Source organism: Amphiura filiformis, chromosome 4, assembly GCF_039555335.1.
Source record: "Amphiura filiformis chromosome 4, Afil_fr2py, whole genome shotgun sequence".
Lineage (NCBI taxonomy): Eukaryota > Metazoa > Echinodermata > Ophiuroidea > Amphilepidida > Amphiuridae > Amphiura > Amphiura filiformis.
This window is the reverse complement of record NC_092631.1, coordinates 2,861,907-2,887,375: the sequence shown is the minus strand read 5'-3', so window position 1 is coordinate 2,887,375 and position 25,469 is coordinate 2,861,907. Positions and strand designations below refer to the sequence as shown.

General features: G+C 38.0%; 1 protein-coding gene across 1 annotated transcript in view; it reads right to left on the bottom strand.

Moving 5' to 3' along the window:
- Window positions 1–1,758: 1,758 nt before the first annotated feature.
- LOC140149625 (tRNA-dihydrouridine(16/17) synthase [NAD(P)(+)]-like) overlaps window positions 1,759–25,469 on the bottom strand; it is a 34,631-nt gene continuing 10,920 nt past the window's right edge. The window contains exons 2-11 of the mRNA XM_072171705.1: window positions 21,116–21,383; window positions 20,771–20,879; window positions 12,996–13,046; window positions 12,615–12,810; window positions 6,959–7,062; window positions 5,802–5,946; window positions 4,777–4,956; window positions 4,251–4,387; window positions 2,995–3,111; window positions 1,759–2,171 (exon numbers count right to left, since the gene is read on the bottom strand). Of these exons, the coding sequence (XP_072027806.1) occupies window positions 1,759–2,171; window positions 2,995–3,111; window positions 4,251–4,387; window positions 4,777–4,956; window positions 5,802–5,946; window positions 6,959–7,062; window positions 12,615–12,810; window positions 12,996–13,046; window positions 20,771–20,879; window positions 21,116–21,346 (1,683 nt within the window). The 5' untranslated portion in view covers window positions 21,347–21,383. The remainder of the gene's footprint in view (window positions 2,172–2,994; window positions 3,112–4,250; window positions 4,388–4,776; window positions 4,957–5,801; window positions 5,947–6,958; window positions 7,063–12,614; window positions 12,811–12,995; window positions 13,047–20,770; window positions 20,880–21,115; window positions 21,384–25,469) is intronic.

Below are 25,469 nucleotides of genomic sequence, written 5' to 3'. Positions count from 1 at the left end.
CACAAACCTTAATACAGCAGTATTTGTGCATTAGAGCTATATGAATAAAGATAAATGAAAATATTTGAATTATGTCAGTACTAGAATCATAAATATATAGCACTTAATTGTTTTGTGTAGTCCATCAGTTACAACTTTTTCAGTTGGCTTGTCTTCTCTTTCATCATAGTTCAACAAGTTCATCATCATTATGATGTCTTTTTTAGAATGAGAATTTGAATGTTTCCCAAATGTTTTTGTACAATGTCTTTATGATATGAACAAGTTACTGTTATGTAAAGATGACATATATGTACAATCTGTGACTGTGAGCATGTGTTTGAGGCCATTTGCCAAAGTAAGGACGTCAGTCAACATTTTAAAAGTATACAGAGCACATTAAAATGCTAATTCAAACCAAGGTGTGCACATCACCCAATTTAGGAAAACTGGCAAAAGAACAAATGCAAAGAACTAAGAAGAATCAATTAAAACTTTAACATGGCCTTTAAAGCTCCTTGTAGTGTATGTATGTGATGCTCATGCATGAAAAAGCAAGCGGCAACATTGTAAAATGAATGTCAGACACTCTGTTATAAAACGCAGCTCTGTTATAAATACGCCTATAGCTTCAGAACTAATAATTGTTTTCACAATATTGCAACATAGATAGTTCTACTAGGATGATTCATTTTGATACCACATTCATCCAATTTTAGAAAATATTAAAAACACAGCAGTGTTTTTAAAGAAAAATCCCCAAATTTAAAAGTTGTAGCTAGATTTGTATTAATTTGAATTCAGCACAAAGATAATGGAGGGTTTTACGTGTCCCAATGCTGCATAATAATCATTGATCGCTGTGAACGGCAACTTTTAAATTCGGGTATTTTTCTTTAAAAGCTCTACTGTGTTCCTAATATTGAACGAAATTTGACAAATGGGGTATCAAAATGCATGCACATAAATCACCGTTCTTTCTATGTTGAAATATTGTGAAAACAATTATTAGTTCTATAAGCTATAGGCGTATTTATAACAGCTGTGTTACTTTTTGTGCAGATTTTATGTAATCAAAATAGTATTTAACTCCCAGGATTTAACTTTAAGAATTGACCATACATTATGTGGTTGGGAGAGGAGTGATGTTTCACAAGTGTTACAACTTTTTGTAGCCGATGTGTTCTTAAAAAGTTCAATGAAAATAAAATGGACAATGTGTGATTTCTTTATATGGATGATCAAAAGACGCCATGCATGCATATGTATATATCCTCAGTATGTTGTAGACAAATAAAATTTGTAAAAAAATATTTAAGTAATATAAACAAGACCCAAGACACAAACTAAAATGTATGCTGTATTATCCATACAACCCAGATATAATTAAAGCATTTAAAATGTGGAACAATATACAATAATTGCCTTTGTCTCATATATCTCTGGTGCAACTTATAAGTTTAAATTAATTATTTGTTCAAATGAAGATTTTTGAAACAAAATTCTTTCTTTGGAAACTTCACTATTTAATAAAAGACCTGCCAACTGCAAGTTGAATAACCCAATTCACAATTCACAAATGGAATGTATAAACTGCACTTGACCCGGGAGCTGACCTTCACCCTGAATTCAAGTCTGGGAGTACTACAAAGTCCCTGCTATTTACCCATGGTAGTAATTCTACTATAATTGAGTGTGACAGTAGGGGCAACCTGCTTTGACCCACCAGTGATTGTTTAAGTCCCATGTGAATCTGACTGGTGGGCTCAAAAAAGCACGCTACAATTTTTCGTAATGCCTGCCATCATGCTCCATCCTGTGGTCATCATCACTCCCCTTCAGAGAGCATTCGGAATTACACTCCATAGAGTCATCTTTCTTCAAACACACACTGTCCTTATTGCCACTAATACCATTGTCATGGCTACCGTGTTTGTCCACAATCATTTCTGTTCTGTTACTGTGATGATCTTCTGCGATACCTTTAGACACAACATCTTGAGTGCTGTTGGTATTTTCAACTTCATGACAGTCATGATTATGAGGGTCACCATCTTGGTTGTTATGGTGTTCGTTGCCATGGTGATCAGTAGCACTAGTTTGGTCTGGAGTTTCATTCTTGGCCTTGGCAGCCTGCTCTGCCTCCCACTTTAATCGCCTTTCTCGTTTGGTTTTGAACATCAAATTGTGCCCTGCAGATTAAAACAAAGTTAAAGCCCTAATGTATCATTTCAGTCAAATTTTCAATTCTTTGCCAAAGTGTATTACATAATATTAGTAGTCAAGGAAGATTTCTGATCATTTTAAGCCAAAAGGTAAGAAACTGGTTTTAAAGAGGAAACATGGTTGACCAGGCCAACTCTGTAGCCAACATCTGATTTTGTGCAGTAACTATTACCAGCATTTACTAAACGTTTATACTAGGATTTGAGCAGATGACCTTGTCCTTACATATCACAATGTTCTTTTACACTAAGCTTATCTGGACTCTGGCCAGTTGGACACATCAATCATCATGGATTATGTTTTGCCATAAAACGTTGAGGTTATTGTAGTAACACTTAATGAATAATTCCAGATGTGTTTTTTCCCTTTTAACCCATGGCCTGGGTCCTGTTCATAATAGATGTCCTTGTCACCCCCCAAAAGGGCGCGTGGTTAATCACTCACTAGCATGATGCTAGGTGAGTGGTCGAATTTTCACAAATACTATTTATTTGGTTATAATCATTATCAAGTAGAGCTTTGGTCTTAAAAACGGTATTCAATTGCTGAAATTCGCACAAAGCGTGCTAAAATTTGTGATTTTCTCCACACAGAATCGATTAAATGCCGAATTGGCTGATTCTATGGCTGATTTTGAGAGATTGACAGCTCCAGCGAGTGATATTAGTGTCTATGGTGAGTGGAAAATCGCCCACTAGAAATCGAGTATGGGCGAGTGGTGGCGAGTGAGCGCGATTGATAGCTTCAAACGGCAAGGCCTACATTGTTCAAATATTAATGATCACTTACCAGCACAATCTGCCATTGCTTTATATGCTGTATGTTTACAGCAAGCCCTGCATAAGGTGAACACACACCGTAGCCCCCGTGGGTTGCCACATGTCACACACTTTTCATAATGGACACCTGAAGTTGCAAATAAAATAAAAAAACAGAACTTGGTGATTAAAGTACTCTACTTTTGCCCAGATACACACCTTTATAATATTGTGGGTGACAAGGGTAAGGATGACCCAAGTCACTCCACAAACTGTTTTCAGCATATCTTATAATAGAAGCGATGCAACAAATTTGCTAATTATTCCTGGCATCACTACCGATTAACTCGAGTCCGAGGATCTTCGTTCTGTAAATGTTAAATTCTGTGTTGTTTTCTGTTTTCTTCAAATAACCCCAAAATGTTACCCACTCTAGGGAAATTAATTTAAAAAAATTAAAAACACAGAAAGAAAACATAAGCAGTATGTTTCTATCAGAAACAGTAATCCAAATTGGCCATTCACATGCAAAACCGCCGGTATAGCCAAAGAAAAAAGTCAGAAAACTTAAAACTGCAAATATATGACCCCTAAAGGCAAGTAATGATCAATTATGAATTTGAAGTAAAAGTGAAATATTCAATCGGTATGTGCATTTTGTTGAATGTATATTGAAAACTAGATTTGAATAAGCTTAAATTTTGCCTGTTGTTGCAAAATGACATTTTTCGTTTTCAGTTATTTCTACTTTCTGTTTTCCGTAAAACGGAGAACTTCAGGCTCTACGATTAACCGATACCCTAAGCATTTATGATATAACAGTATGGGTGCATGTGATGTCACAACGCGCATTAAGAATATTCACCTCGTCTTGGTTTAACACTATAATATATCTGCATAGATTGTGTGACACAGAATAGAATACCTCCTGCATTTGCGGCAAAAAGCTTGTAATTAAACAATGTTTGAGTGTTGTATTATAGCACAAACTCAAATCAAAGTTGCCAAGCTCACATCAAAATAATCCAAATGTTTCTTAAATGTGCCCTCCTTAAGCAACACACAAACACAGCAGATTCAAGTCTCAGGTAATTGAAATCCATACACCCTCTATGGAAGACATGACCTTTAAATCTCCGATAAAGGGGGCAGGGTGTAGATTTCAAATGGAGTCACCCATTCAGGTTACCCCATTTGAAATTCACACTCCCTGTGTGGAAGATTAATTTCATGTCTTCCATAGGGGTGTATGGATTTCAACTGGAATATCCCATTATTAACACTCACCTTTATTTTCAAACTTGGCCTTTGGGTTTCGCTCCTTTCGTTTCTGTTTATTTCTAGATAACCCCTCAGAGTTTGGATCGATTGACAGAGGACGCTTCAGATTCTTCTCTTTCTGTTGCTGCTCTGTTTCTTCAGGTCTGAATGGAAAATCAGCAACATATTGCAGCACATTAGTGGTCTTACTGAAATTCCTGTGACATTCAGAATTTCTCCTCAAAAAATAAATTGATAACATTTATCCCACAGATCAGGTCAAAGTCATCAACTAGGATGAGTATTGGTTTGGACAAGGAGTTAGTGAGGCATGCCACATTCAGGATAAACAAGAGTACCCTGAACAGAGACAGCTCTCTTCTGAGCCGACTGACATCATCTAGTGTCACTGTTTCAGTGGCTCGGAATAGTTCAACAGCGTCCCACATGTCAGATATTGGGGGCTGACAAAGTCCAAAAGTAAACTGGATGAAAGCTTTCCCTCTCCATACGCAATCAAATGTTGTGAGAAATAACAATAACATTTACTCACGTTGGTCTGACATAAGGCTGACATATCCAGTGTGGATGTCTAAGATTCTTCTTGAGGGTTGACACTCCTTTTTCCATGTCTTCCTTTCCTCGTTTCTCCAGCTTTTCACACACATTGATGACTTCCTCTAAGGACTTGGCTTTGGCTAAATCAATTCTTAAATCACAGTGTACTTGCAATCTATAACACAAAATGTGAGAATTGGTCAAATTTAAAGATTTCTTTTAGGTCATGTAAACGTAATATATCACATTATGGTTTCTTGTGGAAAAATTAAGCTAGCTTGAAATTCCCCTGGACAAAGAACTTACTGGTTATTGTCCCAGTTTACCCATACATAGCTGATCCTGGCTGGAATGGTTATTATATATGTAAGCTGATTAGGGTTCTGTGCCTAAATAGAGCTATGTTTCTGAATCATTTAAAAGGTGCGTCATGGTCAGCAACTTTCATTAGGCATGTTCACACATAGGGCTTTTTGCTTAGGCAACCCAGTTCTCGAGTACAAACTTTTGGAAATCTGCCGTGTGTACTGTTTCAAGGATTTCAATCCCTAAGTTTGCCCCCAAAGTTATCCCCAATAAATTTAGGGCATTCCATGATTTCACCAAGAAATCCTCCAGTGGTCCTCGAGAGCTATCGCCATGTGAATGATCATGAGTTAATCATATTTAATACGCTTCAACTGGATTCAGATGGGTCACAGTAAACTGGAAAATTCTCTTTCCTAAAAATGCATCAGTAAATGTGCACTTTACCTAGATATTTCTTTTAAACCGGATTTCTAAAAAATGTGTGCTTCATAGCTGACATAAGAGCCTGAAAATGCTATACTAATCTGCTGTACATCCTAGTACCACCCTTTCACCCCTTCCCCTGCTTCTCACCTGTCTAGAGAGCACTGTCAATGCACAATACTCCTGCATACATTAGATTGCAACTTGCAATACACTAGTGATACAATGGCATAGTGTGAATTGCACTCACGACTACATACACATTACAAAATACACCGGTATGCCTACCCATGAATCCACATTTTGAACATATGACCTCTGATGAATGAGAGCGGACACCGGTACTCTTTGACTAGGTCCAGGTATTCTCGAGCCATTTCCCACACTGGAGGTGATTTACCTTCAAACAGTGCTGGATTGTGAAGATTACCCTCTGTATGAAATAGATCAGATTAGATTAGATTAGATTAGATTAGATTAGATTAGATTAGATTACACATAACGTTAAAAAGTGATCTGTTGTAAACTGCTTATCCACAAAAATAGCCTGTTAAGTAAAATTTCAAAGTTTTAGGGCCTGAGCTTTCAATCCTAGCAGGATTTTATCTGCCTTTGATAAAGATCCTGCTAGGATCGAAAGCTCAAGCCCCTAAAACTTTAAACTAGATTACACATAAATACAGCGATTAACTACTCAGTTTTATAAGCCGTTATTATGTGTAAGTCACTCAATAAAACAAAGATACAAAATATTCATTTTATTAAGAAAGATATCTTCTTTAAATGACACCTCACATTTGTGAAAATTGAGCATGAAACGACTGAGGTTAACGTCAGAAAGTCTGTTTTTGTCCAAATCAAAATTTGCACTTGACGAGATTCTCAATGCGATATCACAGCATGGTTAACCTGTTTGTTGATTGCATGCATGAATGAACACACTTTCTGTGTTGTATGATGCCCAGGTGATCTGCCTTCATATAGAGCTTTGTTATGAAGATTACCCTCTGCATAATCGAGGGTTGAGAGCCAGAAAGTCTTAACTCACAATGACAACATGCTGATGGGGGGTGGTGGCGGCAGCACTACATCGTAACATCCTATGACGTCATTCTGTCAATCATATGACGTCATCAGTGAAGGATATCCCGATCGTAGACAAGATATGATCACAGCATCATCATCTGCTGAAGACGCTAGTCGAACTAGTGAAAATGTTCCAGGTGAGCGAAAAATAGTGTAGTGCTGAAGTTAAACTCTGTAATCATTTTATCTACCACTACGTATGAATATCCACTCGTACACTGAGTTTATGAATGAAAATATTGTTGCAAACCCAACAGATTGTTGGCTGCCAACTAAAAAACAATTCCTAAATGCAGCAAAAATCACCATTCCTACACTAAAAATTCCTGTAGCAAAAGCTTTACTTTCTGTCTACATACCTGCACTCATAATTCCGTCTACGCCAGTCTCTTTAAGACATCTTTCTACATCAGTCAAGTATTGTATGTTTCCATTGGCAAACACAGGAATGGACACACTTTCTCTGCAAAATAACAACATCCCAAAATTAATTTTGAACTAGCAAGGAAAAATGATGTTTGTGATGTTTTAGCTCAAAATTTGTTATCACTTTTGGTGGCTTCAGAACATATAATATATATACATCCCAAAATTGGCTTTTCGAACCCTTATTACCCCTAAATCTAACCTCTTTGATGTTGATGTGCATGTGAACATCAATGCAGACAATATCTCTACATATCTTGCAATAATTAATATACCCTTTTGCAACGGTAGCTCAGTATCGTAATCTCCATGCAACAGGCTTAGATTGTTTAAAACATTTTATGTGTGGCAACCACTGAGGGAAAAGATGAAAAAAAAAAAACCTGTACGGAGTATTGATCTTTGTTTATTGCATTTGGTCTGAAAAAGGAGTAGAGGAAGACAGGAAAGGAGACAGAGAGATGACATCCCCCACCTACATGGAAACAACAACTTGGTCAAGAGTAGTAAAACACTGAAACAAATGGAAATGCTGGAGGAGGTCCTCGCATAACAGTGGGTGAAATTGCCTGATGAGCTGAGGTGATGTGTCAAGTGTAATGGCACAAATCAGGCATGAGAATGGCTTTTTTGAAAACTGCCTGAAAAAGTGTGTGAGTTTAGCCTTAAGGGATCTAAAATGAGCGTTTATTGCGTTTCGACAGTATTTTTTGTGGGACATTCGAGCACCTCGGACCTATCGAATTGCATTCTGAATACGAAGCATGTCTTTCTGATGTCAAATAATTTTCATTTTTTGAAAATCACAATACAAATTTTATGACAAATTATAAAAATTTGATATTTTTCAAATTTTGATATATAACAGTACTCAAAGTATGTATAGCCATGCATAGCTATGTATAGCCATGGATAGCTATGTATAGCCATGGATAGCTATGTATAGCCATGGATAGCTATGTATAGCCATGGATAGCTATGTATGGCCATGTATAGCCATATGTAACCATGTCATGGCCATGTATAGCCATGTATAGCTATGTATACAGGGCTGCCAACTTTGAAAAACACATTTCAGTATTCTCAAAATCACCATAGTGCTGTGATCAAGCACAAATCAGCATTTTGAAAATATACTTACGGTTCTCAAGATATTTATTTATTCAAGGCATTTATTTATTTGTACCTTTTGCTTGTCGAGTATCCTTTGATTTTATGTTGTTTAATACAATTTTGTTTGTATATTTAATGTCTTGGATGCACCATCGGATAGATGAGTGCCACTGATGTAAAAGCAATTTCCAAATAAAAACTTGAAACTTAAAAACTACAACACTTTCATGGTAAATGGCATGCATAGCTATGTATAGCCATGCATAGTTATGTATAGTCATGCATAGCTATGTATAGCCATGCATAGCTATGTATAGCCATGCATAGCTATGTATAGCCATGCATAGCTATGTATAGCCATGCATAGCTATGTATAGCCATGCATAGCTATGTATAGCCATGCATAGCTATGTATAGCCATGCATAGCTATGTATAGCCATGCATAGCTATGTATAGCCATGCATAGCTATGTATAGCCATGCATAGCTATGTATAGCCATGCATAGCTATGTATAGCCATGGATAGCTATGTATGGCCATGTATAGCCATGCATAGTATACAAATATTGACTGCTATGAGGGGCATGGTTAAAATTATAGGCCCAAGGTGATCTCAAAACCATGCTATGACTCCTTGACTTCGTCTCTGCATGGTCATGGTTTTGAGATCACCTGCGGCCTATAATTTTGTCCCTCGCAGCAGTCAATATTTGTTTTATATACCGAATAATATAGATTTTTGTCATCTGATTGGTTAAAAGGCCTATTTTATTGCTCATAGGCCTTGGCTAAATAATATTTACAAAGAAAGTTTCACGACTTACCAATATTCCTCTTCCAGGATAGCCTTTATAATCCTTGGTAAAAATTCAAATACAACAAAAGTTCTTGATGCAAACAAGCATTCCAATAGTTCAACGTCAAAGTTCAAATGCAAAAGTTTCAATTTCAGCTTACGCAAAAGTTAACTGTTCAATTTCAGCTTAAATTCCAACACCAACAGCTTAATTCTTCCAACAATTTTTCAGTTAATAACAAACTGGCCCATTTAGGCAACACATTTACAAAGAAGTGTCATGTGCTATTAGTTGTTGTAAATTTGCACCACGCAGTTCTGCAAGTTGAATGTGGGTGCTTTTGAAGTTGAGGTGATGTTGACAGGAACATGACTATTTGTTGTTGAACTTGAGGTGATGTTGACAGGAACTGTCATGACGTCAGGGTTGTTTGAAATATCACGCATAATTTGCTCCAGCTCAGCAATTTCCTGACTATTGCTCTGAGTAGGCTTAGATGATGATGGTTCTTCTGTGGGTGGACCGATCGACATTGTCGCAGCAATTGCTTCACTCATTTTATGCTTGGTGTCCTCGGTGGTTCTGGCATAGTGTTTTATGCTCGTTTCCGAGTGGTGACCGGATACTGTCATTATATCACGGTCTTTAAATCCTGCATTTTGCAGTGAGGAGACGCTCGTTGCTCGCAAGCAATGGTTGGTATATGACCGTGCAGTACCGCCCTCAATGAAATGTCCTTCATTTTACTACCGATCTTATTCTTGCCGAGTGGTGCATTGCAGTACCATACTGAGGCTGCAGATTTGGCTTTGGGTTTTGGCTTTTGCCAAAAGCACTCACAGCCAGGGTTCAGTTTGTCCATGTACAGTAAAAATGCGTTAACAGGGCAACGTGGCCCAATACCTGTTGACAACATGACCCCACCCTGGCTCTTCTCCTGGTCATCTCCGCGGTTATTCTTGGTGAGTGTATCTTTGAGAGTAATCTTTTGTTTTCCTCCTTCCTCGCTAATTTCAAAGCTGTCGCGTGTCATCTCCCGCAGGTTCTCTCGTCCTCTATTGCAAAAATAGAGCACAACATCCAGGAAAACCTTGTCTTGCAGACCAAGTGGATCACTCAAATCAATCCAGAGATTCTTGAATAATGGCCATGTCTTCAGCGGATATAGCTTCCTTGTGTGTTACAACTCCTTTCCCTTTCTGTTTCAGTGTTGCTGAAAAGCACTTGAAAACTCTTGACTAATTGGCAAAGTCATCATGGTTTACGACATCCACTTTCTTAGTATTCAGGAAATGACGTTGTATCCCAAATCGGATGGCCATCATGGATTTCTTACAGTATAATGTTCCATTTTGTTGCCGTGCACCACAATAAAACTTCTGTAACAATGCATCAAGCTGCGAATTCGGCAGGTTTGTAGCATCTGACAAATTCATGTCTATCACTTTTAAGTATTCCTCGAAGATTTTTAGAGCGTATTTGACTTGTGCTTTTGTATTCTTGCTGTCCGCACCATCGATTATCTCTTGCAACCCAACATCGTCAAGCAGTTGGAACCTTATATTTTCAGATTCGGCCATTATCGTAACGTATTATTCCAGTTCACTTTCCGTGTTTCGTATGTTGTTGTTTTTTTGCTGTCTGCTGCAGGTCAAAAAATTGCGACCCACCAACTTTGCCCCGGAAGTAAAATCCATCTCTTACACAGACTGACTATCAACACCCAATACGCTTGTTAAATGGATGTACGTGGATGTTGTGATTGCGCAGAGTTGAACCGGTCCATAGTTCATTTCCATGGACCGGTCCATAGTCAGTTTGATGGAATTCTTTCAAATACAGGGCATAGTTGAAACAATGCCCCTACTTTTAACCAATCAGATGACAGGAATCTATATATGAGGTATATAATTATGTATAGCCATATGTAACCATGTCATAGCCATGTATAGCCATATATAGCTATGTATAGCCATGTATAGCCATGTATAACTATGTATACAGGGCTGCCAACTTTGAAAAAACACATTTCAGTATTCTCAAACCTCAAAATCACCATAGTGCTGTGATCAAGCACAAATCAGCATTTTTGAAAGTATACGCGGTTCTCAAGATATTTATTTATTCAAGGCATTTATTTATTTGTACCTTTTGCTTGTCGAGTATCCTTTGATTTTATTTTGTTTAATACAGTTTTGTTCACAAGTATATTTAATGTCTTGGATGCACCATCGGATAGATGAGTGCCACTGATGTAAAAGCAATTTCCAAATAAAAACTTGAAACTTAAAAACTACAACACTTTCATGGTAAATGAAATAAATAAATAAATAAAATTTTGCACACACATCTAATTTTCCTGACTTCATATTTCAAACAAGTGCTCCCTTCAATCTTCAGAACAGGAAAGGCCACTAGCCTAGTGTTTACCCCAGCACTTCCCTGTCCAGACTTTCTGTTTGTCTGTTTTGTAATGTCAGAGAGGGGTTGTCATGGTCCCATATACTGATATACTAGGCCAGTGCCAGTCAAAAGGACATTTCACCTGTGTCCTTGAGTAAATGTTTACATAACTAATTGGGTCAAGATGTGTGATATAAAGTGTAAATGAGTGAGATGTTTGTTCATAGTCAGGGTTGCCAACCAACAATTTGGTAGCCCAATTAGTTCTGATTTGGGAGAATTTGAGACACTATTTGCTCATGGCTCGTGCACAGAAGTAAGGGCCTATAGACTGCACAAGCCCAATTGGTGCTAAAAGCAACACTGAAAAGCAGACATTGTAGCCGCACTGAAACAGTAAAGTTCAACCATCTCTTTTACAAATTTGCACGATCAAGGAGTTTGTACAGTGTTTGTAATATGAAAAGCACCACAAACAGTCTGCATAGGAGACTATTCCATGAAACTAGGTAAAACTTTTCGTAAGAAAATGCTCCAAAAATGATACTTTCCGTCCGAATTTTTTTAGCTAAATAAGTAACAATCATGAACCATCATGCAAAGATCGCCGCCTCAAATTACCAGATCCATTGCTCAAACGATGTACATTGTAGCAAGAGAAAGAAAAAAACATACAGAAAAATGGATCATGCCTAGAGTTCATTGTGCTAACACAATGAGCTAATAAATCTAATGACATATTTTAAAGTGTATGTAGCAGGGAGGAAAAGTCGACGGTCAATTGAAATTTTGACCTTTCATATTGAAGATATGGATTTTTTCCCAAAAAGACCTAATTTTTTTTTGGTGTTTTGGGGAAAAAATCCATATCTTCAATACGAAAGGTCAACATTTTCAATTGATCGTCGGCTTTTCATCCCACCTACATACACTTTAAGTATAAATCATCAGATTTATAAAGTTTACTTCAAGTACTGTTAAATATCAAAATATCAATTTTAATGATTTGCCATAAAATGTGTATTAAATTGCGTAATTTCAAAAAATCAAAATTATTTGATATCAGAATGACATTCTTCGTATTCAGAATGCAATTCGATATGCCTGATGTTGCTCTAATGTCCCACAATAAATACTGTCCAAACGTTCATACCCCAGCCCTTAAAAGGTCCAAAACAGGCTGAAAAAATGCGTAAATTTGGACAACAAAACTGCCTGAATTCAGGCAAAAGCCTGAAAATTCTCATGCCTGCACAAATGTCAATGCTATCTTACTTGACTGCTTTGATGAGGTCCCAGTCTGCTAGACCTGTCCAAGGTCCTTTCATGTCTCTTGTCCTTCCATGGACAGTCAAAAGCTGACATCCAGATTTCTCCAGCATCTGAGCATAAAGGATTGTCTTCTCACGATCGGGAAAGACTCGGATCTTACAGGTGATGGGGACGCTGAGCTTCTCGTGTGCCAACTTGACTGCAAATTTAAGGACAAATATCAGAGAAAACATAAGAGAACAATTATGAATTTAATTTTGACAATTACAGGAAAACTGTCCCAATCAAACTGGATGTAAACACACTTTCAGTCTTTTTTTAAAAATTTATTTATGCAAAATAATACAATCCCAATTGCTTAGTAATAAACTGTCCATTTCTTACCCATTTTAGAAATCAATTCCCAGTCATCTTGCAAGTATGCTCCATAATGACCTGAAAAGAAACCAAATAATAATATTCAAGAAGTTTTTCTGGGAAATAGCACCATAATACATACGACAGGGTTCGAGGTTTGAGTACGGTTTTACTGCCAAAATGGGGGAAAAATGAAGTTCATGTTATCATAACATTATACATGTTTTCTGGACTAGAATTTTGTGCTGAGTCCATTTCTGAAGTTATTTCTGAAGATATGTAACAAATTCTAAGCGCATGTTGTTTTTACGAAGAATGATATGAAAATGTTAACCAATCCTGGGAGTCTACTTGGAACACAACTGTATTTTTAAAAGTTACAGAGCATTATTACTTCAGTTAAAGTTGTTTTGAATCTATAAATATGTTAAACAAACTATAAAGACTGCTTAAACACTGTTCTCATGTATGAAAATGAAATGATGTTGGTACTGAGGCCCTGTATTCCTATATATTTAGTAAACATATAGCGCCAGGTTTGGTGTCAAGACAATAAATCTATTGATGTCTAAACTCATAAAGAAATTATGTTCTTAAAGTGTTAATGTATAACTGATTACCTTTACACAATCTTAAAATGTTTATACTGAAGCATAGCACTTTATTCACCCCTGACATCAGAAATGGCTTGTTGATAGCGCAACTGATAGAACAAATATTAAGTCATTATGTCTGGGAAACAAGCTTACACAAGTTGTCGATTTACCAACAAGAGAGGGCGCTATTTTAGATCTGATCATTTCTGACTTTTCGTTGTTGTATAAGCGCCCGAGTGTTAGATCTCCCATTGGTCGAAGCGACCACAACTGTGTCAGCTGGTTTCCCATTCAGTCTAAACCTATCAATACTGTACAGTCAAGGACAATCCAACCAATTAAGGACTCTAATCTCAGAGCCTTCGGTCTGTGGATACAGAACCAGACCTGGACTGAAGTGTATAACATAAATGATGTTCAATCCAAGGCAAATGCCTTCTATCACATTCTAAGTGGGGGCATTGACACATTCCTTCCATCCAAGACTGTCAAGTTACACTCTCGTGACAAACCTTGGATGACGGATCGTGTTAAGGCCCTCATTGGTCTGAGACAGAGGGCTTTTGCTGATGGAAACAAGTATGCTAGAAATAAGCTCAGAAATAAAGTGATCCGAGAAATTCGGAAAGCAAAAGTTTCTCACAACATCAACAAGATCAGAAAGTTACAAAAACTTGAACCAGGTAAATGGCACAGGGAGATTCGAAACCTTGCCAACATGAATAAGGTCGAGAACACTATTCATGTCCCCAACATTGATCCTACAAATTATGTAGCGGTTGCCAATGAAATTAATATCCACTTAGCCAGTTTCTCTCAGTCTCAAACAGCAGGGCCAGAGCCAAAATTCCCGTTTGTGGCGGGACGGAATTTTGATAGGCCTTTTAAATTGTAGCTCTGTGACTGTTTATTTTATGGATTCTTCATGTTCTTAATATAAACAAGTAAGTTACAGACTACATTCACACACAAGAAAAATAGTCCAAAGAATCAACATGTTGCCACGGTAACACAAATTCATTGATGTGGCGGGACGGAATGATAAACTTCATGTATTTGTGAACACAGTACATTTGTTGAATTTTTATCAAAAGTACTGGAATAAAACATTTGTTTCTAACATTGGTATTAACTTCAACTATCCTTCTTTTGTTATGGAAGGAATTATAAAATTTACCCCCCTCTTTATAGTACGTTCATCAATTTTTAAAAATCATGTCAATGTGGCGGGACGGAATGTGGCGGGACGGAATTTTGTCCACCATGTCAAAATCAAGAAAAAAAGCAATTGATTCACTCTAAAACTGACAAAATTGTCTTTTCTTTCACTTCCAATAAAAAATTATTGCAAAATATTGACTGAGAAAGAAATTTTTCATCCCTTCCTGAACTTAAAAAAATCATCTCAAAATGTGGCGGGCCATGTTTTACACCATAGACCCTGAAAATAGAATTATTGCTGGCATCCTACCACAAAAGGCCTGAAATAAAAGAAGTTAAAATGGCTCTGAGTCTAGCAAAGTTGATGAATTCAATTTTTTTGTACTCAGGAATGTTTATTACCATAATAGTTGATATTTTGGAAAGTTTTGACTAAAAAAAATTTTTTCGTCCCTTCCGGAACATAAAAAAATCACCTCAAAATGTGGCGGGACGGAATTTTACACATATTTTAATTTATTTCTTTATTTTTGCAAAGTCCACTGAAATTTTTTTTTTTGTGCTGAAATTGTCTATACAGAAGACCATTATAATACAATCAACAAAAAAACCCTATATTTTTTAAATATGTAGTAACATCAAATTTAACAATTCCGTCCCCGCCACACCGAGAGGGCGCTTACGTGTGTATTTTATTGCTTGCATTCAAATTGACGGGCAAATTTTACTTTTTTTTGCTGATTAATAATCTTTGGTTAGTAGCCTATTAAACCAGAGGAGAAATTCACTCCTGTGACAATTTCTAAATTTTAGGTTGAGTGATGACCATTTTTGGCTCTGGCCCAGCATTCAAGCTGGATGATCTTCCTGCATACTTGCCCAGTAAAGATCCACCCCCTATCATTCAACCCTGGGATATTTATGGTGATCTTAAGAAATTATCAGCTTCAAAAGCAGGAGGTCCGGATAATGTTCCACCAAGAGTTCTGAAAGAATTTGCCTATGAACTCAGTAGGCCTGTTGCAGATATTATCAATTCTTCTCTCAGGCAAGGTAAAGTACCCTCTCAGTGGAAGGAAGCTAATGTAGTGCCTATTCCAAAGCAAACCCCCCCTTCCATTGACAAACTTAGGCCAATTTCTCTTACAGCTGGTCTTGCCAAGGTTGCTGAAGGTCGTGTAGCCAAATGGGTCCTTGGTGCTATTCAGCCCCACATTGATCACCGACAATATGGTAATCAGAAAGGAATGTCAACCACCCACTGCCTCATTGATGTTTACCATCATATGGTTTCTGGAGCTGAAAAGGCTGGTAATGTTAGCACTCTTGTCCTTACGGACTATACCAAAACCTTCGACATGATAGACCACAGAATTGCTGTCATCAATTTGTTGAAGATGGGCGTCTCCCCTGCAATTGTGGAGTGGGTGATTGACTTCCTTTCCTCCCGTAAACAAAGGGTTAAGTACAAGCAAACCTTTTCTGAATGGGTTACTCTCTCTGGAGGTGTTCCACAAGGTACCAACATGGGACCTATTACCTTTCTTGCCATGATCAACTATGCATTGAATGATGTCCAGCATACAAACAGAGTCTGGAAATACGTTGATGACCTGACAATAGGTGAAAATCGGGCATATAGTGATGATAGTGCAATCCAAGAGAATCTTGATGCCCTGAATGAGTGGTCTAAGAGCAATAAATTGAAGTTGAACCCTTCAAAATGTCAGGCCATGCAAGTTTATTTTGGTAAGAAGGCTACCCCACATGTTGATCTGTCCATTGATGATCATAAATTAGCTGTTGTTGAGAAGGTTAAACTCCTGGGTGTTATGATCCAAAACAATTTATGTTGGGATGAACAAGTTGATTCAATGTATGCGAAGGCCAATCGTAAACTCTTCATGCTCCGTAAACTGAAGGAAGCATCTCTCTCACCCGAGGAGTTGTTATTGGTGTACAAGGGGTACATCCGCCCTGTTTTAGAGTATGCCGCCCCACTTTGGCATTCTGGTCTTACTCATAATCAGGTGGCCCAGCTTGAGAAAAAATTCAGAGACGTGTTTGCAAATACATCCTTGGTAGAAAGTATACTACCTATGCAGATTCCTTAGCTACCCTTGAACTTCATTCGTTGTCTGAGAGGAGACAAAACATCTGCAAGGAATTTGCCCTGAAAGCAAGCACGCCTGTGAGGTTCTCACACTGGTTTCCACCTAGTAAGTATCACTCCCACATGACTCTTAGAAGACAACCAAAATTTGACTCTTTTAGATGTAGGACCAACAGATTTCAAAATAGTCCCCTACCATTTCTCACCAACATCCTAAAAGCAATGTAATTTGCTTTTATTGCCAGTCATTTTTTGATATTGTTCCAAATCCAGTCAAGTGCAATTATAATGTGTTCTTCTTATTTATTTGTACGCTTTTTAATGTTTGAGTGTTTTAAATATAAATGTATGTATTTTTCATAATGCTATTTTTAATGTAAATGTCATGCAATTCAGCCGTTGGCTGCTATGTGATTTATAATAAAATATACAATATACAAACTGAATATTGTGTGATCTAGCGGCACGGGCTGCATCAACTTTATTTTCTGATAAGTGGTTGATGTGATGAGCTGGTACAGAACTAAAGTTCTCTTCACCATACCACTTGACTAATACTTGTTTCAGTTTTCTCAGGATAGAACTTCTCAGATGTTTAGGTACATCAGTTGGGGAAATGACTTTAGCTGGATACCAGAAGCAACCATGCTTTGCCCATACTACATCTCCCAGTGTGAAAGATTCTTCATCGTCGGTGGTCATATTATCATCAGATCATCCCTTTATAATTACATATTTGAGGGCACAACATGAAAGGCATTGACTGTTCTTCCTGGAATAACTTTTATGGGTGTGACCTTTGGGTTTAAGGGGTTGATACATCAGAAAAATGGCGTGAACCTCAAAATGGGGCAAAATCTGAGTCGTAAAAAAAATTATAATAAAAAAAGTATACATGGCATCACTCCACAAATCTAATCGATTGTGGGGATTGGTAGAGTGCACAATCGATCAACTTTTCAGAGCTGTACCTCCATAAGTTTTTCCGAAATAATTTTTTTTACAATTTGCCATATTTTGTTCACGCTTAGGGGTAGAGGTAACATTTTTGCAATTTTCTTCAATTTTTCTTTTTTGAAGAAAGTTAAAATTATTATCAGTATGTGGCAAATTGAAATATCATTAAAATGAGGGGTTAATGAGGTCTCTAGCCCCTTTAGATCAAATTTTATGGCTAAACTAAGATACAAATCTCTCTAAAATGACCTTTTTTGGGCTTCGCTTTTTCACTTTCAAGTTCAACTTTATCCGGTATGGTATACAAAGTAAGCAATGAAATCAATTAAAAACAGTTTTATTTGAACAAATAAACCATCAGGTAATACAAAATAACAGAGAAAGACAACATTTATCTATATAGTAGAAAATATGAGGATTAAAATTAATGGTGAATTTTTTTTCACCTAAAACTGGTCATTTTCAGTAAAAATGGCCATAAATCCATGTTTAACCCAAAAACGACTTAAGATACAGTATTCTAAGTTAGAAAAATTGAAAATTCAGACATTTTTACCTTAGAAATAATATATATGCTCATTTTTAGAAGTATTCTTCACACCTAAATATTTTTTTCACACATTTGGCAGTGAAACCGTACTCAAACCTCGAACCCTGTCATACCAGGGTTCCCGCACCTTGAAGTCTTTAAAATTCAAGTACTTTCAAGGTCCAAAAGCATGATTTTCAAGGACTTACCACAACACAAAATCATGATGCGGCTCTCCATGCGACACAAATATTTCCAAAAGTGGCAGCTCCTCTCCACTCCCGAAAGTAAAATTCCAATTTTCAAGGACTTTCAAGGACCTTGTGCAAATTTCCAGGACTCCCAAGGCCTTGAAAAGGTGTTTTCAATACAGGGTGTAACAATAAAATTTGTACAATTGCATTTTGACTTCTCAGGAAAGAACTAAAAGAGTTACGGCACAAATGTAATATACAATAGAATTAGTGATATCTTGGCTAAAAGAAGAAATTTAGTTGGTTTCTTAAATTTACTAGCTTGAGTTCAAAAGTTATGTCCGATTAATTAAATCGTCCAGAAAACGTGTTGGGCCACTTTTGCCATGTTAGCGTTTATAAAGTTTGAACCGCGTTGATTGTGTTTATCGTGCATTGAACATCAAAGAACTGACACAAAGGACTATAAGTGGTGTTTCTTCATATACATGTAATTAACATGAACTTAATAATAATATGATATTTCTTTAAAATCTATAAATGAAGTCATGAAATCTCTTTCAATTATCTTATAAATAAAGTAATTTCTCATATCCCTGAGATATCATTGGTAAAATTGAGAACAGTTTTTGCACCCATAAGTACAAAACAATAACAATTTGAAATTAAGTTCAGCAGGGCTTCTAGCTGTTCTGGGGCGACCACTATTGCCGGCATTTCTGTCAACAAATTTTATATACTTCTCATAGTTATATGTAATTGTATGCCTTGAAGGAAGACATGAGTTTGTAAAATGAGCTATAAACAATCTGATGGTTCTGCTTGACTCCATGTGCTACCGAATGTCACAACCATAAAAATACGCTCTTCCAACGTGAATTGGGGTTGAAGGTGGAGCTGCAGCCACGATTTCTAGTAAATGAAGTTGTTATGCCAGTGCTTAGTTGGGACTTTCAAAAACTCAAGGAGATATTCTATTATGTAATCATTTCTACCACTTCGAATACCCCATTGTTTAAATTGACCTATCATAAGAGCACCGTCCAACTGGTCCATGGTTTAGCTCTATTCAGTCACATCTGTAACATTTAGACAAAAGTGGCCCAAGCTGTTTTAAGACTAGGTTACATAATTGGCTATATCTTCACTTGTATACCTACGATTTTATTGAAACAAAGCTTATCCGGTGGCTAAAGAAATGATCTTGATCAAACCAAAAAATAGGCGGCATACTTGTGTCATTCTATTTTCAAAATTGTACAAATTTTATTGTTACACCCTGTACAAGGACTTTCAAAGATAACCAACTCAATTCCACTTCCTTTGGTCACCTTACTCTGGTCTCACTGCATGACCCTTTTGCTTTCCTTTCCCCTTAGCAAATAAAATATAACATAATCAAGCAAAATGGGTCACTTTTTACTAATGCTGATATGGCCAAAGAGAACAGATGCAAAGAGAATCAACTACATCATGTTTGCTGTCGCTCACCAAGGGTACGGGTTCATATCAGGATTATTTCATCATGTGGCCAGTAAACTATTGATTTGAAGTGCATGCTTTTGCATTATGCTAGTAGCGCGCTGTGCCAATAACATGTGTTAAGTGCTGCCCATGAAAACCTTTGTAATACTCAAGCTTAAGGAGCAAATTAGTTTGCATATATGCTGATAGAGACACAATAGAGACTAAGGGTCTTGCCTAAGAGCGCAAAACGATGGCATTGCTGGGGCTCAAACCCGCTACCTTCCAATCATCAGTTAAAGCCTGTTCCGCTGCGCCACCATCGCTCTACATGGGTATGGCCAAACCAAGTGCTTAATTTCTTGTGCTTCATACGTCATACACCATGATCATATCTTACATGTAGTAACTATAAAATAATTTTGATGCGCCCTTTAGCCTGCACAATTGAGCATAAAGTTACGAAGAATATATACATGTAGTAAGATAAATTGTGTGTGGCAAACATTCAAGATTCTTAAATCGGGGCTGTGCATGTATTTCTGTAAGTTTTATAACACATCATAAGTCCTTTCAGTCATTGTAAGTCTTATAAATCATGTGGAAGAGCAGGTTCAGAACTTATTGGTCCAGAACTTAAAATGCAATTGTTAATGTTTTAAATGAAATGCATGCACCCCTGGTCACACACAAGATACAAAGACACCAACACATTTTTCCCTAGTGCAGTGCATGAGACTTATATTAGATGTACGGTACTATATGTATGGTTCCTAAGACATGCTTACCTCTCTTGGCAATAGATTGAGGACAACCCAAGTTCAAATCAATGGCATCGCAACTAGACTCCGCCAACAGACCTGCTTTGACAAATACCTCCGGATCATTTGCACAAAACTGAAAAGTAAAATGATAATTCCTATCAAACATTCTTACAATACATGTATGGCCGTACTGTTAAAGTGGTCATTTGTGTGTGTAATTTTTTGCACGATGACTTTACAAGTCACCTTACGGAAGCAACCATTCTCTGTACAGGTAATGGTGTTTTTTTTCAAGATGAGCATTCAGAAGCATTATAGAGCACATGATCAGCTTTCTTGCATTTAACTGTGAAATAACTTTGTCTTTACCTGGACAATAAGTGGTCTGTCCTCAGGACAAGACGCCAATCCTTCCTTACGATAATGTGCGTCCCTCACAAACACTGATGCATGCAACATGGGTGTATAACACAACTGAGCTCCATGTCGACGACTCAAAATCCGCCATGCTAATTCACTCTGATCCACCATTGGGGCAACAATCAGCTTGGGTTTACCCAAGACTGTGTTGTAGAAATCGTACCCTTCAAGCTTGGACATGTTGTGTGTTGTTTGTACAATAAGTTTGTTGGTTCTCCTGCAAAATTATGAGTTTGAATGAGAAGTTGTGTAGTTAGAAACTAGATAAGGCTAATGGAAGTTGATTCTTAGTTTCCTGTCACCCGCTCGCATCACCTTTTGACCAAAACTTTCATTTTTTCATAAAAAAGTAAATTATCTGAAAATTGAGATGGAAATAATCAAAATTGAAACTCTCCAAATGTCTGACATCCCCTACTGATCATAATCAGCAGTTTTCAAAAGGTTTGGGCCGGGGGAACCCCAGATTTTAATGCATCACACTCACAGTGCTCTAGCCTTTGTACGGACATGTGGAGAAGGCTATACTTTGATCAGCTTGTAATCGGCAGGAATTATTAGGCTTTTACCACTACGCCAAAAAGTAGACCGACGTTATGAATGATATAGTTGATCTGCCTGATCTATATTTTGCATGGTACAGAAAGTAGACAAAAGTATAGGACTTCAATTAATAATTTGTAATACTTCTGGCGAGATGTCACAAGACAATTCTCCAAATAAAATATATCTAGTCTATATTAATCCGCGACGTTACCAGGCCCGCCAATTACGAGCTGGTCAAACTATACAGAGTCGGTTTCAGAGAAGAACTGCAGTCCCTTATCCAGATTGACGCAATATTGAACGATATGTGGAACTTTATGTTCCCTTCAAGCGTGCGGAATCTGCGGATCATCGCCAACCAACATTGAACATAAAGTCATAAATCAACCAATCAGAATCAGATTATCGGTCTGTACACATTTTTTTTTGTACAAGACTCAGAGTCAGGGTTGCCAAACTCGCAATTTGGTAGCCCAATTGGGCGACTTTTGAAGATTTTTCCCGCAACTTTTGACAATTTCCTGTCCCATAGAAACCAATGGTTAAGAAAAAATTGGGCGACTTTTCAACATTAACTTCTACTTCTACGCTGCTACTCATCAAAGCCTGTTCAGCATCTGGATGAGGACTTTGGTGCGGTGCCTACAACAGTGGACTCTGTATCCTGTATGTGCAAAAGTGCTCTCCACATTTACAGGTGCTGGTGCCCCATAGAAACCAATGGTAAAGACAAGAGAAAACTTTTTGATTATTTGACCCGCGATTCAGGCTGAAATCTTTTGGCAACCCTGCTCAGCTTAGCCTGTGTTAAGCACTTTCAGTTTCGCATGCGTTTGAATGGGAATTATTTTACCTAGTCGCCAAAAGTTTAGGGAGCACATTTCTTCAATATTTCAACAAGTTGACATAAAATGTTCTATTCTATATTGTTTGGCAATAATGTCTTTTGTCAATAGTACGTCCAAAGTTGTAATTTTGTGTTTTTGATCGCAAAGATCGGATATTTTTATTCCCGATTCCAATTCTGCACCCTTCGCAAGGGTGAAGAATAGGCAGAACTTTGACGATAATTTTGCCTTTTTGGACACTAAAATGCATTCGATCCATAATTTTGTTTCAACCGAGTCTTAAATTAGCAAGCACAATAAGGTGGGTATTAATTTTATATACCTTTGATGAAATTTTGAAGAAATTGTTCGAATATCTGACCTTACGCAAACCTATACCCTGTGTGGGCAAGTCAGTCATACTTCAGTATGACTTGCCCTGAACGTCCATATGTTCGGAAGAGACGGATACATTGCATGAGAGCCTGCCAATTTAAGCTTCCTATAATATCAATTGCACATAACATACGAAGTCACAAACTTACAAACTTCAATATGCACTTCAAATACAGCAGACCAGCTGTTAATTATTACCGATCCTGTAGAATAACTTACATAATCGTCCATTTCATGGAATCCCGTTGCTCAGAATTGCCCATTTCATTTTTATCTGTCAAATGCGCTGTGGATGTGCTCCATTAAATCACAGGTGTGAAACTGACTTTATACCACTCGCAAAAAAGCCAGCCTCGTGGCGCTGGGGCATGACGTCATCATGGACGTATGCAAAATTTCGGACGGGCGTCATATAACCCGTATTGTGATTGGTTGCAAAAGCCATTCTTTGAAATCGTAAGCCAATCAACGAACGCGACGGCCTTTTACGGTATTAATTAATGTGACTCGCCAGTAAAGTACGTCTAACCTGATTGGTTTACAAAATTACTAAGCCAGTCAGCGTGCTCGATGCAACAACCTCGTAGAGGTTTTCGAGAGGCGAATTCATGTGGCGTGGTGATCCAGCGATCGAGTATAAATTCAGCTTGACAACTGCTCTCGCGTGAGATCGCAGGTGCAATAACAATACATGGACACAATCACTGTCATTTACACAATGGAATAATGAATTATTTATGACATGCATCGGCTGGATTTTACGATCGAGGTAAGGTTTTTGGCCTGTCCCTGCGTGAATATCCTTAGTTTTCAGCATCAAAGATACTTGCGATGACCAGCGCCAGTTGATTCATAGTTGTGTGCCCTTAAGGTGCACTGAGCCTGGATGGGCTCTCTCTCTCTGTCTCTGCACTCGTGGAAAGCTACATGTGCCTGGTTGTGATTATCACATTAGATTAATCCCTAATCCTTTTATTGGCGTGGTGACAGCTTGGATTCAAACCAGTCATCTCTGAAGTCTCTCAGCTGACCTTCCTGACGAAATTGGTGGTCATCTTGAACCCTAATTGTGTGATCTTTCACAAGACTGTGAGCGACCAGTAAGCTTAAAACAGAAAGCTTAAGCCTGCAAGGCTGCATATTAGCTTTTATTTTGGTTCACATACACGAGTGTAAAAACAATCAGCAATGGCCACAACACATCGTATGCCAAGCAATGGCCTCTAACAAAGAACGAAACAATAAACTCATTTGAAAGCTGGAAACATAACCTCTAGTATACACTGTCATTAGACCCAAGCTTTTCTCCCTACTTGGTTGAAGGAGCGGTATGGGGCAAAAGTCAAAAACTTCCCTCTTCGAGGTCTCACTAACGACGGTGAGGACATACAGGAAGCCCAAAGGAAAACAGCAGTCCAGAAAAATGCTGCATTGAGCTTATGCTTGGACAAATAGCCAACTATTGTCCAATTATCTCACGAAATACAATACTCAAAAACTGCACCAGCCTGAAAAAGATATGGCAAGCCATCCGTCTCCATTTTGGCTTCCAAACAACAGGTGGCCACTTCCTAGAGTTCAACAATATTACCCTTGGCCCTGATGAACGGCCAGAGGACTTGTACCAGCGTCTAGTAGCATTCACCGAAGACAACCTCATGCGGCATCAGTCACCATGACCAAGTCATCGATGAAGATGAGGAGATTACGCCTACACTCGAAAACTTTGTAGTGTTAACGTGGTTGCGTCTTATAAACCCTGATCTGCCCCGATTAGTAAAGCAGCGTGCGGTACAGAGCTAAGATCCGCACCTTGGCTTCTATCAAAGCCGAAATTTCTCAAGCTCTGGATTCGCTCCTGGATGAGCTGAGCTCAAACGATGCTGCTCGCAGCATGCGCACTAGTAGTCAGCGTGAACCGATGCCTAAATTGAAAGCTAAGAAATCATTTGGTAAATCCTGCCCTCTGTGTGAGCAAGCTGGTCGGCATGACCATGCGCATTTCTTAAGCGAGTGCTCGTATCTCCCTGAAAAGGACAGAAAATACCTGGCCCAAGCGCTTCGTCAGCTTAACATCCTTGATGATTGTGACAGCGACTCAGATTTAGCATGCGCCTTTGTTGACCAATCTGACCTTAGTGCGCAGCCCAATGTTCAGACAGCGCTGCGAATTCATGTTGATCAGTCTCCTTATGTAGATGCATTCCACAAGCACCATGCGGTCCGCATCACCATTGACAGTGGATCCACTGGTAATCTCATTCATGAAAACACTGTCCAACGATTAGGATGCCCCATTCATCAGAGTTCGCAGTCTGCCCGTCAAGCTGATGGGTCATCCCCTCTTAAGGTAGTTGGGGAAACAACCCGCACCTTTACTCGTGACAGACACTCCTTTGTCTTTAAAGGTCTAGTTGTTAGAGACCTTGACGAAGAAATCCTTGCAGGTATTCCCTTCATGAAATGCAATGATGTCGCAATTAAGCCCTGCTAAGAACCAAATCATCTTGACAGATGGTACAATTATCACTTAT